General features: G+C 43.2%; 1 protein-coding gene across 7 annotated transcripts in view; it reads left to right on the forward strand.

The window, feature by feature from the left end:
- The window catches only part of LOC126298999 (uncharacterized), a 222,554-nt gene that overhangs the window by 175,468 nt on the left and 32,634 nt on the right, over nucleotides 1–14,452 (forward strand). For 6 of the 7 annotated variants that reach the window (XM_049990628.1, XM_049990626.1, XM_049990630.1 and 3 more), the window contains one exon: nucleotides 6,595–6,825. In XM_049990628.1, the coding sequence (XP_049846585.1) occupies nucleotides 6,595–6,825 (231 nt within the window). The remainder of the gene's footprint in view (nucleotides 1–6,594; nucleotides 6,826–14,452) is intronic. The other variant, XM_049990629.1, reaches the window with a different exon arrangement.

A 14,452-nucleotide genomic window follows, 5' to 3' on the forward strand; every position in this document is an offset into this window, starting at 1 on the left:
GTGAAGGCTTTTACAGTGCATATTTGTGCTAAAATGTATATCTGGTAATTGAGATAGCAGGAAAATTTAATAAATTCTACCCATTTATGTTTGTAAAGCTTTTATATTAATGATCAAGACCTTAAATTTACGTCCCCCTGCGGGTTCAGGGGTTAGAATAGGCCCATGGTATTCCTGCCTGATGTAAGAGGCGACTAAAAGGAGTCTCAAACATTTCGGCCTATATGTGATGGTGCCCTCTCGGGTTTGAGCTCAATATCTCCAAATTCTTCCGAAGAGCAAGCCAGTTGGGAAGGGACGCCTTACATGGTGCCTTATGTCCATCGTGCATTGAGACCTTTAGCCAGCTTTCTCGCATTGCTGTCCCGCTCGTTCTCCATCTCTTTGGTGAGGATACTTTCCTGAGTGCGATTTCCACCGTGCACTGTGCAGTGTTGCTTTTTACGGAGACGGTGACCATGGACTTCCTTGCACATAATATCCAGCATGGTAGCCAGTCTGTTGTGGTGGGGCCGCCATGTACCCTGTTGGTTGTAGCCCCCTGACAACACAGGGATCGCTCTGCGGATGACTGCGCCATTAACTTCCCACGTATGCCAAAGGGCATTGGGACTCCCGGTAATAGCCATCCTGCCAGGTGTTGTTTGCTGCGGTTGGGTGGCACCTGTGGGGAGGTTCAGTGGCATCAGGCTGGATGACATGTGATCATCTCTTGCCGGTGACCGGCCGCCAGCAGTCTCCAAGCATTCTCGGGCTCAATTCAATGCTCAGAAATACGATCACAAATCATCCCCCTCCCTGGCCACACCATGGGAGGAGCGTAAGGCTGTGACACTTATTCGCCCCGGTTCCTAGTTTGTACGAGAGCTGATGGGGAGTCTTTCATGTCGGCAAAGCACCAATTCTTCATAGAGAATTTAGTGGACAAGTTTGAGGAGGTGGAGGTCTTGTCCAAAATGAGCTCTGGGTCAGTATTGATAAAAATGGCATCCTCTGCCCAGTTACGAAAGTTACTTGCTTGTGACAAGTTGGGTGTGTTTCAGTTACCTTCTCACCCCATAAGAGTTTAAATATGGTCCAGGATATTATTTTCCATAGGGACCTTCTTTTGCAGTCTGATGACGAGCTGCCCACCAATTTAGAGCGTTGAGGTGTTCATTTCATCCGGCACGTTCATCGGGGTCCAAAGGATAATCAGATTGCTACCAGTGCCTTCATCTTGGCCTTCGAGGGTGATACATTACCAGAGAAAGTGAAGGTGATGGTCTACCGGTGTGATATCAAGCTCTATATCCCTCCCCCAATGTGTTACTTTAACTGCTGGAAGTTCAGCCATATGTCTTCTCGCTGTACTTCCAGCCTCACATGTCGAGTTTGTGGACACCCATCACATCCCAATACTCCATGTGCCCCACCTCCGATCTTTGTCAACTGCGGAGAGCATCATTCACCTTTCTCGCCAGACTGCAGTATCTTACAGAAAGAGCAGAAAATCATGGAATATAAGACCCTGGAGCAACTGACCTATACCGAGGCTAAGAGGAAATATGAACGACTCCATCCTGTGCGTATGACTTCCTCATGTGCCGCCGCTATGACAACCATGATAGCCCCATCATTTCAGCAAGTTCCTGTCGGCTCACCAAGCCGTACAACTCCACATTCCCCCTTGCCCATGGGGGGCACTACCCACCCTGTTGCTCCTGCACCACCTACCTCAGGAGCAACCCCACCCCCACCCATCCATCGGGGATGTCCTTCCCTACTTCTAAGCAGGAGAAGCATCCAACTTCTTCGGCTTGTCTCACTCAGAAGGGGTCCCTTGGGTCCCTCCCTTCCCAGGTGTCCACAAGTGGGAAGGATGGCGCCTGGCAGTGGCATGAGTGCCCACAAGCAGCTGTTCGTAAGGCTTCACACTCCTCCTCCGTCCTGAAAACTGAATCGGTGAAGCCGTCCAAGCCAGTGAAATCCAAGGAGCAGCGATAAAAGTCCAAGAAGAAGACCTCAAAGACGAAAAACGTGCACCCACCCCACCACAACCTACAAGCTCTGCATCTGAGGGCGAGGTAGAGATTCTGGCGTCTGCTGATGACCTAGATCTCGCCGGACTCTGAGACACAATGGATGTCACTCACACAGGTACCCGGTCTGTGGTAGCAGGTAACCCAGCAGTGTAATCTGCCTCCTTGGTCCCTTCACACCTTTCTCGACCATGGACAACGCCATCCTCCAGTGAAACTGCAGCGTTTTTTTCCACCATCTTGCTGAGCTCCGACAACTTCTTATCCTTTCCTCTGCATTGCTCTTCAAGAAACTTGGTTTCCAGCAATGCGCACCCCTACCCTCCGTGGCTATCGGGGTTATTATAGAAACCGGGAAGCTTACGAAAGGGTCTCTGGTGGCGTCTTGATCTATGTCCTTCTCTCGCTACAAACACCCTTAGAGGCTGTCGCTGATCGGGTGTGGGCACCACAGGCTGTGACTGTCTGCAGTCTGTATCTTTCACCGGATGGTGATGTCCCACAGCATGTCCTGGCTGCACTGATAGCCCAATTGCCGCCACCTTTTCTGTTACTGGGCGACTTCGATGCCCATAACCATCTGTGGAGTGGATCAGTGGCAACAGGCCGAGGCAACATCGTTGAGCAAGTATTGGCCCAGCTTGACCTTTCTCATTTAAATAATGGCGCCTTCACACATTTCAGTGTGGCGCATGACATGTACTCAGCCATCGACCTTTTGATTTGCAGCCCTAGCCTATTACCATCTGTCCAATGAAGTGTGCATGACGACTTGTGCGGTAGTGACCACTTTCGGTTCTTTCTGTCACTGCTACAGTGTCACTCTTCTGGGCGTCCCTGCAGATGGGCTATGAATAAGGCTGACTGGGACTTGTTCACCTCCATTGCCACTATTGAACCTCTTTCCAATGACGCCATTGATGCGGTGGTTCACTCTGTCACCACCGGGCATCCCAATTATCGTCTCCTGTTCCCTCAGTCGATTGTCTATCTTCCGGAACGGCGGCCCCGTCAGGCTGTATGATCGCGCTTCGCATCAGAGCACTTCTCTCTGGGCTTGAGGTTTTCCCTCTTCCACCTGTTTTCCGGCCCCTCTTCATATACCCCCGTGGTGTGTGCCCCACCCATGCCTTCGGCTCGATTTGGCACAGGGTCCAAAGGACTCAGTCCCTCCTGAGGCCCTCTGCTGCTGCTTTCTTTCAATCTTTGCCGTGTTTCAAGGCTCTGACGTCTATACTGACGGTTCGATGGTTGCCGATCGTGTCGGTTATACTCTTACTCTAGGGGATCATTATCTACAACACTCATTCCCGGATGGCTGCAGTGTTTTCACTGCCGAGCTGGTCACCATCTCTTGCGCCCTAGAGTGTATCTGTTCCTGCTCAGGTTAGCCCTTCATTATCTGTAGTGACTCCCTGAGCGGTTGACGAGCTGTCGACGAGTGTTCACCTCGCTCTCATTGGTGATGGCTATCCGGGAGTCCCTCCATACTCTTGGCCATTGTCGCCATCCCGTGGTCTTTGTGTGGACCCCAGGTCGTGTCGGCATCCCGGGAAATGAATGTGTTGACACGCTGGCCAAACAGGCTGTCAGTGCGCCAGCCTTGGCCTTTCAGAGAGTGACCTCAGGTCAGTTATGCAGCAGAAGGTCCTTCACACCTGGGGTGAAGAATGGCGTACCCTTCCTTCACCCAACAAAGGAGGCTACCAATGTATGGCACTCCTCCTTGCGGGTCTCTCACAAGGACTCTGTTGCCCTCTGCCGGTTGCACATTGACCCCACCTGGATAACACACAGCTATTTATTGTGCTGCGAGAACCCACAATTATGTTGCTGCGGGTCAGCATTGACAGTGATCCACATCTTGTTGGACTGCCCGCCCTGTCGTGTCCCCCGCCCTGTCGTGTCCCCCGCCCTGTCGTGTCCCCCGCCCTGTCGTGTCCCCCGTCAATGGAAAAAGGGATCAATGGCTCTATTACTCTGGACCCTTCAATCCCACAAACCAACCAACTTAAGTTTATGAATTATTACTCTCATCTTCCTTTGTAACATCCTTTACTTCAATAGTGAGAAACTAGTCTCAAATGTTTATTTCTAAATCTTTTTTTTTTCTAATATAAAATCTTTTAATTGTCTTGATCTCAAGACTACATTACAATGGATTACTAGTTACTGTTTGCTGAGCAACCATATACAGATCTTTAAAAGGAGCAAGAAACAAAAAAATTGCTTGAGGTTAAACTGACTTCAACAATCTCAACCAACATATGTTATTTGAAAGTAATGAATGTTAGCCATAGCACTTACGGCAATGGTTTTTTCTGTGAACACTGTAGGCTGAAACACCATCATCTGGTAGTATATCACAGAACTCTGTAAATAAATGGAGAAGACCTATCAGCTCAGTGCGAACAATAAAAAATTTTAAGACATTATGGAATAGGTTAATGCAAATAATGAAAACATGCTATGCTCACTGAAACAAATTTCAATGGACCGTTGGTTATACCAAGAAATTTGTTAAAATGTTCACTTCTGAACTGACGGGGACAAAAGAAACATGTTTTTTCATTAAAAATAAAGGCACTAGACTACTTTAAAAACATTTGCTCATGATAAATGTGAAATATATGGAAACATACTATGCTAAGTAAGATGTGTACCTGAGAAAAAAATTACAGATCTTCATTACAAATTGCAACTAGTTAATATTAAAAATGTAAAGTCGTGAAATATGTAAAGTCCGTCAAGCTTGTTTATCTCCAGTTGAAGTCATCAGAACACAAACTGATGTGTGTGCTTGACAGTGCCAATCAAAAATTGCCAGAAGTACATAGTTCTGAAGTACACTGTCAGGCGATGGCTTTCTAGCCTGCAGTGTATGTAGGCATGATCTTTACCACAAGTGGTACGTTTTCACAAAGATGGTTGTTTAGAACTGAAACTAGTAGTCAGTTTTAACGTAATGTCAGCTCTTACTATCAAATATTAATATTGAAAGAGAAATGTTTAGTGAGTAATGGGATCCTGGAACAGTAAAAAACTTACATTATCAGGGATGATTTTCCAACAATCCTTAGCAGTATAAGGAAAAGAAAGATAGCTACTCACCATAAAGATGACACTTGAGTTGCAGACTGCCACGGCGAAAAGACACTTAGACATTAGCTTTTGGCCACACACACACACACACACACACACACACACACACACACACACACACTAATGCAAGCACACCTCACGCACATGTGACCACAATCACCGGCAGCTCAGACTAGAATGCAACTGTCACATAGAACAGGAGTAGCAATCTGGAGGGGGTGGGGGAATGGAAAAGGATAGCAAGGTATGGTTGGGAGAAGAGAAGAGTGCTGTCTGGCAGAGTATACAGGGACTACACTGGCAACAGATGCAGCGTCGGGAGAATTTGGGCAGGGAGGAGGGTGGTGGTGGTGGTGGTGGTGGTGGTGGTGGTGGTGGTGGTGGTGGTGAAGGAGAATGGGGAGAGCAAAAAGGAGAAGAGTGGGAAAGGGGAAAGATGGGTGGTTGCACTGGCAGAGGGCTGTACACAAAGAGGGTGAGCAGATGAGAATAGGGAGGTGGTGATAAGATGGGAGGAGGGGGGGGGGGGGGGTGTTTGAAAGCTGTTGGGTGCAGAGTTTGGGGACAACAGGTTACCATAGGTTGAGGCCAGGATAATTTCAGAAGTGGAAAATGTGTTGTAAGAATAACTCCCATATGCACAGTTCCGAAAAGCATGTAGTAGAGGGGAGGATACAGATGGCTCGTGGTGAAGCAGCCATTGAAATCTTGTGTGTTATGTTCAGCTTTATGTTGTGGCACAGGGTGGTTTTCTACTTTGCTCTTGCCCACACTTTGGCAGTGGCTGTTCACCCTGGTGGACTGGTGGTTGGCATTCATACCAATATAAAAAGCTGTGCAATGAGTGCAGCAGAGCTGGTATATGACATGGCTGCTTTCACAGATGGCCTGGCCTCCTGTCACAGGCTTATCATAACCCATCAGATCCTGGGCCACCTATAAAAGCAGCCACATAATATACCACCTCTGCTGCACACATTGCACAGCTTTTTATATTGGTATGACTGTCAACCAGCTGTCCACCAGGATGAGTGCCCACTGCCAAACTGTGGCAGAGAGCAAACTAGACCACCCTGTGAAGCAACATGCTGCTGAACTCTCTCACACACACACACACACACACACACACACACACACGGCAGCAAGGTATGTGTGTGTGTGTGTGTGTGTGTGTGTGTGTGTGTGTGTGTGTGTGTGTGTGTGTGTGTGTCCTTCAAACTAGACCACCCTGTGAAGCAACATGCTGCTGAACTCACACATACCTTGCTGCTGTGTGTGTGTGTGTGTGTGTGTGTGTGTGTTTCCTTTTCTGAATAATACTTGGGCGGAAAGGTAATGTGCAAGTGTCATTTCGTTGTACTTGTTGCAACTCAGCTTGTCTTCTTTGTGGTGAGTAGCATCTATCTTTTCCTTACATTTCTGTGTTTTTAATTTCCTTTTCATGATGAATGTCTGTTTTTCTTTTTACCAGAAGAAATTATTTCCTGAGTCAGCGAAATATGGAAGTAATAAAACTAAAGTTATTAGTGCTGTGTCGTATCAGACGAGAGATCTTGAAAATGAGGGTGGTTGTAATTCTTTAGTAATTCATGAAGTTGTGCCAAGGAAACCACTCCCTTCAGCTGTTGAAGAGGAAACTGAATTCAAGAACACACAGAAATTTTGTGAAAGTATGCCACTGCTGACTTCAGAAAAAGGCAATGTAATTGACTCTCATTACTTTTTGCTTGTCCATATCTTAAATTTAGTATTTCTTTCATTATCATTATGTTGTTGTTGTTGTTGTTGTTGTTGTTGTTGCAAATAATGCATTGTTTGTGCAAGAGTTATGATGCACATGGAAGTTTTTTATATTGTTTTATCCAGTTTTTATTCAGTTATACCTCCATTTCAATTTTTTGAGGTCAAACTGTCATAACATATCCAAAACTTACTTAAAGATAAAAATATCAAAATAATAAACATTGGAGTAAGAAATTTTGGCATTAAATCAACAACAATAACAAAAACAACATTATTAATAATAATAATATAATTTTTACATAATAACCATACAACATAAATATTTGATTTGTTTTACAAACATTAACAATAAATGATGATTAAGAGAAGGTGATGCTTGTCTCCTATTAGTGGAAACCGTCCTGACATTTGCCTGGGATGATTTGGAAAACTGAGAAAAACCCAAATGGTGATGCCTGGAGAGGTAAACAAACCTGTATCATCTTCACACACACAGTTTTGAAACTTCAAAGCGCAATTTAGTTGAATTGGAAATACACTGAGGTGGATTTAAACTACTTAAATTAAGTTGCTTTATCGACTTGCATCCCCATAAAAATTCCTGTAAGGAATTTATCGTGCCAATAGATGAGCCTTCAGTTTGGATTTGAAAACTTTGTGATTAGTCGTTAATACTCTTCAGCTCGTCTCAAAGTTGTTGGAAATACATGTCATAGAGTGCTGCTGAGTTATTTGTGCACTAGCTAAAGATTTAGTCACAACATAAAGCCACTGACAGTTATTGGATGCTACTGTTTCTTTTTGTGTAATTTCATACTGTTACAAATGTCAGAAGTGAGTAGATGCACTCTAACCTAAGTCCAAGAATCCTGAAATTTTTTTTTAGCATCCAACATGAGTTTTGTGAATTTAAACCATATATGAGAATTGTTCCCCTATGTTGCAAATATATACTTTCTGCATGAAGTAAGTTGCAGCAAAATATTATCCCATGACATCAGGGAGAAAAGGTATGAAAATTAAACAAGTTTGTGAATATCACTGGTGCTGTCTTTGTACAACACTTTGTTTCCAAAGTATCATATGACTTTTACATCTTCAGTTACATATGTGCTAAGAAAACCACACTGTGTGTGGTAAAGAACTCCCGGTGTATCGCTCATCACCCTCCCCCCCCCCCCCCTCTCCCCCCACCCTTCACCCTCTCATTTTACCTGCTCCAGTTGCAGATGATATACAGCAAGAACAACTGTCAGATAGCCTCCATATGAGCTCAGATTTCTCCAGTTTCACTATCATGGTCGTTTTTCAAAGTATGTCATATAGACAGAAGTAACAAATTCCTTGACTTTTCTTTGCATGTATGCTGTTGGTATTTTAACATAGACCACACAGTGGTGCACAATGCCTCTCTTGTAACATTTGCACTGAAATTTAATGAGCATCTCCATGAAAGTCCTTGCATCAAGTGTTGTTCATCTGCAGATGTTCCTATATTTCCTACAATTTTCTGGCATTGGGATTTCCATGAGGTTGTTCACAAATGATGGTGATTTATACAGGAACTTCCTGTAGTCTCCATTTATATATATTGTGAACAGTAACAGTCCTGTAATATTAACTTGGGACCCATCTGAAACTATTTTCATGTGTGATTACTTCTCCCCATTAAAACAGTGTGCTGAGTTCCAGAGGCTAGGAAATCGTAAATACAGTTACAAACTGGGCACCACGGTGTACTTGCTTCTGGTGCTTGTGCAAGAATGGAGTAAGCTATTTCACAGGATACATTTCTTATTTTTATTTTTTTCCATGCTGACGCCTACAGAGATTTTTGGTTTGCAAAATTATCATAATACATAAGCATAAAATGGGCTTCTCTTCTCTATGAACTCGTCTGGCTGCTCTCATAATCATTCCTCCTATATGGTAATTTGTAAATGCACGTCTTTCACTGTGGGCCTGAGTAGCCACTTGCCCTGCAGTACAAGGTATCAAAAGCCTCCTTTTATCATCACAGGCATATCTAGTGAAAGCTGGCCAATGTACATACTTTAGCAGTGCAACAGCGTCATTTACCACTATCAATTCTGCAGTCCTTTCTCACACTGCTCAAAATGAAGTGGTAGATGATCTGTGCTTCAGTGACCAGTTTCTAACCAGGACTCACCTACCAGGCAGACCAATATTTGAACAAAAGTTGCTAAGATGGAAGCGCAGCAAGTAATACTTCATACTGTGTAACCAACTTGCTGTGTTTGAACAATGAACAGTGTGCAGGAATGGGTGATGGGTGGATCATATTACCACCATGAACCACCACACTACTGAACCATACATCCTACAGTCTGTAGGGTAGCTATGAAGCAGCCTGCCCATTTTTGGGCTTTTGGAATGCTGAATGAGGGCCTACAGTCGACACCAGGCAGTCAGCTCTATGCAGGTTCAAGAGCCTATTTCTGACCGTGACCTTGCAATTTTACAGGAGACTAGGTTAAAATACCAACAAATCAGTAAGAGAAAGCAAGAATAGGTTGTAGCAACAATTCATGAACACCATTAATAGTTCCACTAAGAATTCAGTTGTGTAGAACATTATGGGGCTACCAAGGAGAAACAAGAAGGGAGCAGCTGCTGCTGTAAAGTGAAATGGAAGCCTAGATAACAGTGAAAAATTTTGCTGTTCTTCCTGCCACCACCATTCATAATCCAGTTTTCTTAGTGTCATTGAGTGCTTGCTGAAAATGATCATTAGAACTCCATTTTCATTTATGAGAGAGCATGAATGTGCTTCTCCTGGAGATAGGTTTATGATTGCCTGTGTGTGATGTGATTCATCATATGCTCACAAAGAGGCTCACAGCCTGTTGTAGCACTTGGAATGAAGTAAAGCAATCCAGCTCCATGTGGGATAATTTCCCGACTAGTGAAAAGAAGCTATTTTGAGCAACCTCTCGAAAAAAGTTGCTTCTGGTTATTGTAATGTTGCCTTCGCCAGCTGCTTGCATAAGAGTTTGGAGCAATTGGTAGACTGTCACCTTGTTTGCTTGTCTGGACCTTAAAATCCAGAAAACTGTATACTTATTTTCAGTGTGGGTGCAGGATATATTTACCATTGATAAAGAGGCATTGTTGGAGTTAGCTGTACCTGTATTCCTGCACGGCACCAACCTAATATGTATAACCCTCCTTTCCCGTTTCCACAACATCAAGAATACCTCAAATGCTGCTAGAAGGCATATTATGTTCACACAGTTCCACAAATATAGCTTCTGAGGAAATATTTCCATCTTTATGTCGTCTTTCTTGTTAAAGGTCAAGTTAGTGATGGACTGTCTGATTGCTTTGCACAAGATAACGAGTTCATTCAAGTAACACTCTTAAGTATGACAGTCATTGTTGTCACTTTTAAGTATAGTGTCCACTCTAAGAGCTGTCCAGTGTTTTTATTAGTAAACAACCTGTCCGTCACAACTAACTGTTTAAAGGACCGGAGAATGAGCAGAGAAGAAAAAGATTTTGAATTCTCAATTGTAATAACTATTCATGGGCTTTCTAGCTGTTCATATTCTGTTTTTAGCTTCCCTGAATTGAAGATAGTGGACACTGTTGTAAATTATAAATGAACAGCAATTTCCTGGGCCTTAAATTTTATTTTAAGCTTACTGTTGTGAGCATAATCAGTGAAAGAGTGAGTGGTTTTCAATTTTTTTTTAATGATTAGTAACAGCTAGATCATCATTCTTCAAAAATATTAGATGTGATACATTGCAATGGAATTAGGCCAGGCACCACATGGCATTTAGGACCAGCCCTATTCCCTGCCTGTGTTTAACATCAGGCTGTATGTCATGCTTCTGCTATCTGCACCCCACACACATGCATACCAGATGATAGTTAGCCCACAGATGGAGCAACTTTTCACTAATCACCTGTGTGCTGCAATGTCTTTTGCCTTTATTGCGACTCTCGTAAATTTTTACGCCATGTCAAGACCTGGTAACCGCTTTGCCACTATAATGGGCCTGTAAGGAGTAATGAACTTCATAAGTCACTTTCATTATATTTTAGACAAACTCCACAAGTTCAGTACACCATCTGTGCTCTTTTGAATGCCATTTATCCAGACAATGCCAGGTTGAAGTTGACAGTTTCGTAGAGAAACAGCTATAAAATTATACTGGCTATTACTGTGATGGGGTTGTTACTCATACACACATTTTAAAACTACTGACAGCTCCACACCCTCCCTCCCCCCCACCACACCCTCCTTCCCCATCCTATCCCCCTCCCTCTCCCCATCCCACCCCTTCCCTACCCCCTCCCTCCCTCTCTCCACTTCATGGTCAAATGTAATATTGTGTTTCAAAGTTTTTGTGCCTCATATATCTAAGGTGAGACATGGACACCAGCCCAGTATTTACCTAGGTGGATGTGGAAAACCACCTAAAATCCTTATTCAGGCTCGTGGTGCACCAAACCCTGTCATTAATCTATGAGGCGGATATGATCTGGGGCCATTGCGTCTCCCTGTGTCATGGTCACAAATGCTTTAATATGTTGCATTATCTGGGCAGCTGTCAGTATGTTTAAGATTAAAGATTTGTGTTCCCAATGAGTACACTGTAGAACAGAACCACACGCGAACCACAATCCAATGCAACAGAAAATCTGTCATCACTGTAAGAAATTTCTCATGTGCTCATATTCCTTTAGTTTGTTAGTTAATGTTCCATAGATTACCTGAATGATTCTTTTATTAAAATGATGTGGAACAAGTCAGTTTACTGGCTATGTATGTAGATACCAGAATATATGTCACATGTCTATATTGGTTTCATTTTAAGTTTGAGGAGGGAGAAGATCAGCTGTATTAAGAACTTTGAAGGCAAAGGAAAAATGTGAACTATCTGAGCAGTCCACATCAAACTTTCATCTCTAGGCTGCATTATAAAATATCGATGGAGGATTTCAGTGGTGTACATTTACATGATGTTTTAATCAGTTAATTGTCAAGTGAGGATTTGAGGGATGGAAAAGACATGTCTTGCTTCAGTAGCTGTGTTAGAAAGTATCCTTAGAACTTTTGGCCTTAAATAATTCAGTAGATGTATCAGTCGTCTATACAGTCACTATACGATCACATTGGCACTGAGGAAAAGGTTGACGATGAAAGTCAAATTACTGAATTCCGCTTGTAACCCTCCCATTTAGTTCAGGTTAATTAACCTGGCTGGGATTATTGTACCTATTAGCCTGAACAACCACCTTGCACAGCACAGACCGTTGCAAGACATGGAGAAAGTGTGTCATTGAGGTTCGGGAAGGTACCGACAAGGATGTGGAGCCATGCCAACTCCACTGTCATTACCAGCAGTGCTAGGTTTCTCAGTTGAGGATCCATGACGTGAGCAGCCAGATTGAGATGGTCCCACAGTGTCTCAGTTGGGTTCAGATTAGGTGGGCGTGGGAGTATGGTGAGCATCCTGGTGCCCTTCAACCCACACACATACACTGTGAGCTGTATGACATGTTGTGTTCTCCTCCTGGTAGATGCCATTATATCAAGGAAAAACAAATCACCTGTAGGGTTGCGCATGGTCCCCAAAGATAGATGCATACTTGAGTTGATCCTTTCTGCCTTCCAGAATGATGAGATCACCTAGGGAATGACATGAAAACAATCCCCGCACCTAATGCTCCATCCTCCAGCCAAGACCTTTCTGACAATTGTTGGAGGGTGCTTGATTTCAGATATTTCGCACTGAACATGCCATCAGCCATCAGTCTGATGTAGCATAAAGTGTGATTCATCTGAAAAGGCCACTTGTCTACATTCAGTGGATGTCCAGTTGTGGTATTGGCATGCAAATTTCAGCCTTTGTCACTGATGAAGAGCAGTTGACCTGGGTGCATGAACCAGGTGCCTGCTTCGGAAGCCCATACACAGCAACGTTCACTGAACAGTCATTGAAGAGACTGTTGGTAGCACATTGGTTCCTCTGAGCAGTAAGTTGCTCAACAGTTACCTGTCTATTTGCCCATTCAGATTGCCACAGGTGTTGTTGACACCTGTCATCTATACCCCATGGTGCATCAAAGTTGCCTTGGCACTGGTTTTAGATAGGGCCCTTTTACCATGGTATACTTTGACCACGGCTGCAAGTGATGAGCTTACAAACTTGACTGTTTCCGAAATCCTTCCGCCCTTGACTCGAAAGCCAATGATTGTGCTCATTAGATGACAGATAAATAGCTCCGTTTCCACAATACAAAAATTGCTGTTCTGTTTTCCACATCCCTGACACGCTTTATGTGCTAGTGCTGCCACCTGCCATATGTTGATTGGTTATTCATTGTTGATGTCAAATGATAGCAATGGTCACTTTACTGTGACTGAACTGTGTATATTCTGATGGGAGGCCTACAGTACATTTTATGTGGGCCTGTGTCCTGTATTTTAGCTGATGTCTACATGTGTGTGGTGCAGGTTTCAAAATGGTATGAATTGTCTCGACTACAACCTAAGTGTGGCTGGTGTATCCTTCTTTGTTTAGTGATCGGCCGGTCAGGCTTTATGTTTTGGTCTTCTTTTCCTTTTATCCATGTTTTTAAAACTGACACATAATCTTTTATACTACATTTTTGTGTATGAGAAGCTTCAGAAAATAATTTATTCATTTATTTTACGATTTCTTAGTACTTCCACTTAGTTTTAACCACATTTGTCTTCCCAGACTTAAGTATGGATACTAAAGACCTAGATGTTGCAAGCTCAGCTAAGTGTTGGGATCGTCGTCGTCAGGGTCGGGGTCGTTTTCATAATCATAATTACAATCAGCCAATTGACTTCCACTGTGTAGACTTCCTGTAGACTTTTTCATGTATTAATGCTTTCAGCTATATGTATCCACATCATACCTGCATGTTTTATGATGTCATTTATCCCTCTTCCATTAGGTCACAGTCTAAGTATTTTCTTAGTTCTCGGAATCCAGCAAAGAACTTTCTTGGTTGATGTGCCCTGTGCCTACAGCCTATTTACACACCCTGCTACCTTATAATTTCATCCTCTATGGTGTCTGTTCTCTGATCTGTTAATTTGTTTTGCTGTCTCTGCTTGTAATACCAAACATATTTCTCCATTTTTAAATACTTACTATTGCTTTCTTTTTGATGCATTCATTAGATGTTACTTGATTTATTTATGCATTTATTTCTCCTGCCAACATAGGGCCTACTGCCTGTCCCTTACATATAACCAAACATCTATAGTGAGTCAGTATTACAATATGCATAGTGCGTAAGAAATGCATAATGCTCTACATCTGCTTACATACTGTGCAAACAATTGTGAAGTGCATGTCAGAGGATACTTACCATTGTACCAGTTATTAGGGTTTCTAGCCATTCCAGCAATGTATGGAGTGTGGGAAGAATGACTACTTAAATGTCTCTGCATGCTCTTAACTCGTTTGATCTTGTCTTCACAATCCCTACTAGAGGAAAATGTCAGGAGTTTTAATATATCCATATAGAGCCATCATTTAAAGCTGATTCTTGAAACTGTGTAAGTAGGTTTTCTC

The sequence above is a fragment of the Schistocerca gregaria genome, chromosome X (assembly GCF_023897955.1).
Source record: "Schistocerca gregaria isolate iqSchGreg1 chromosome X, iqSchGreg1.2, whole genome shotgun sequence".
In the NCBI taxonomy this organism is placed as follows: domain Eukaryota; kingdom Metazoa; phylum Arthropoda; class Insecta; order Orthoptera; family Acrididae; genus Schistocerca; species Schistocerca gregaria.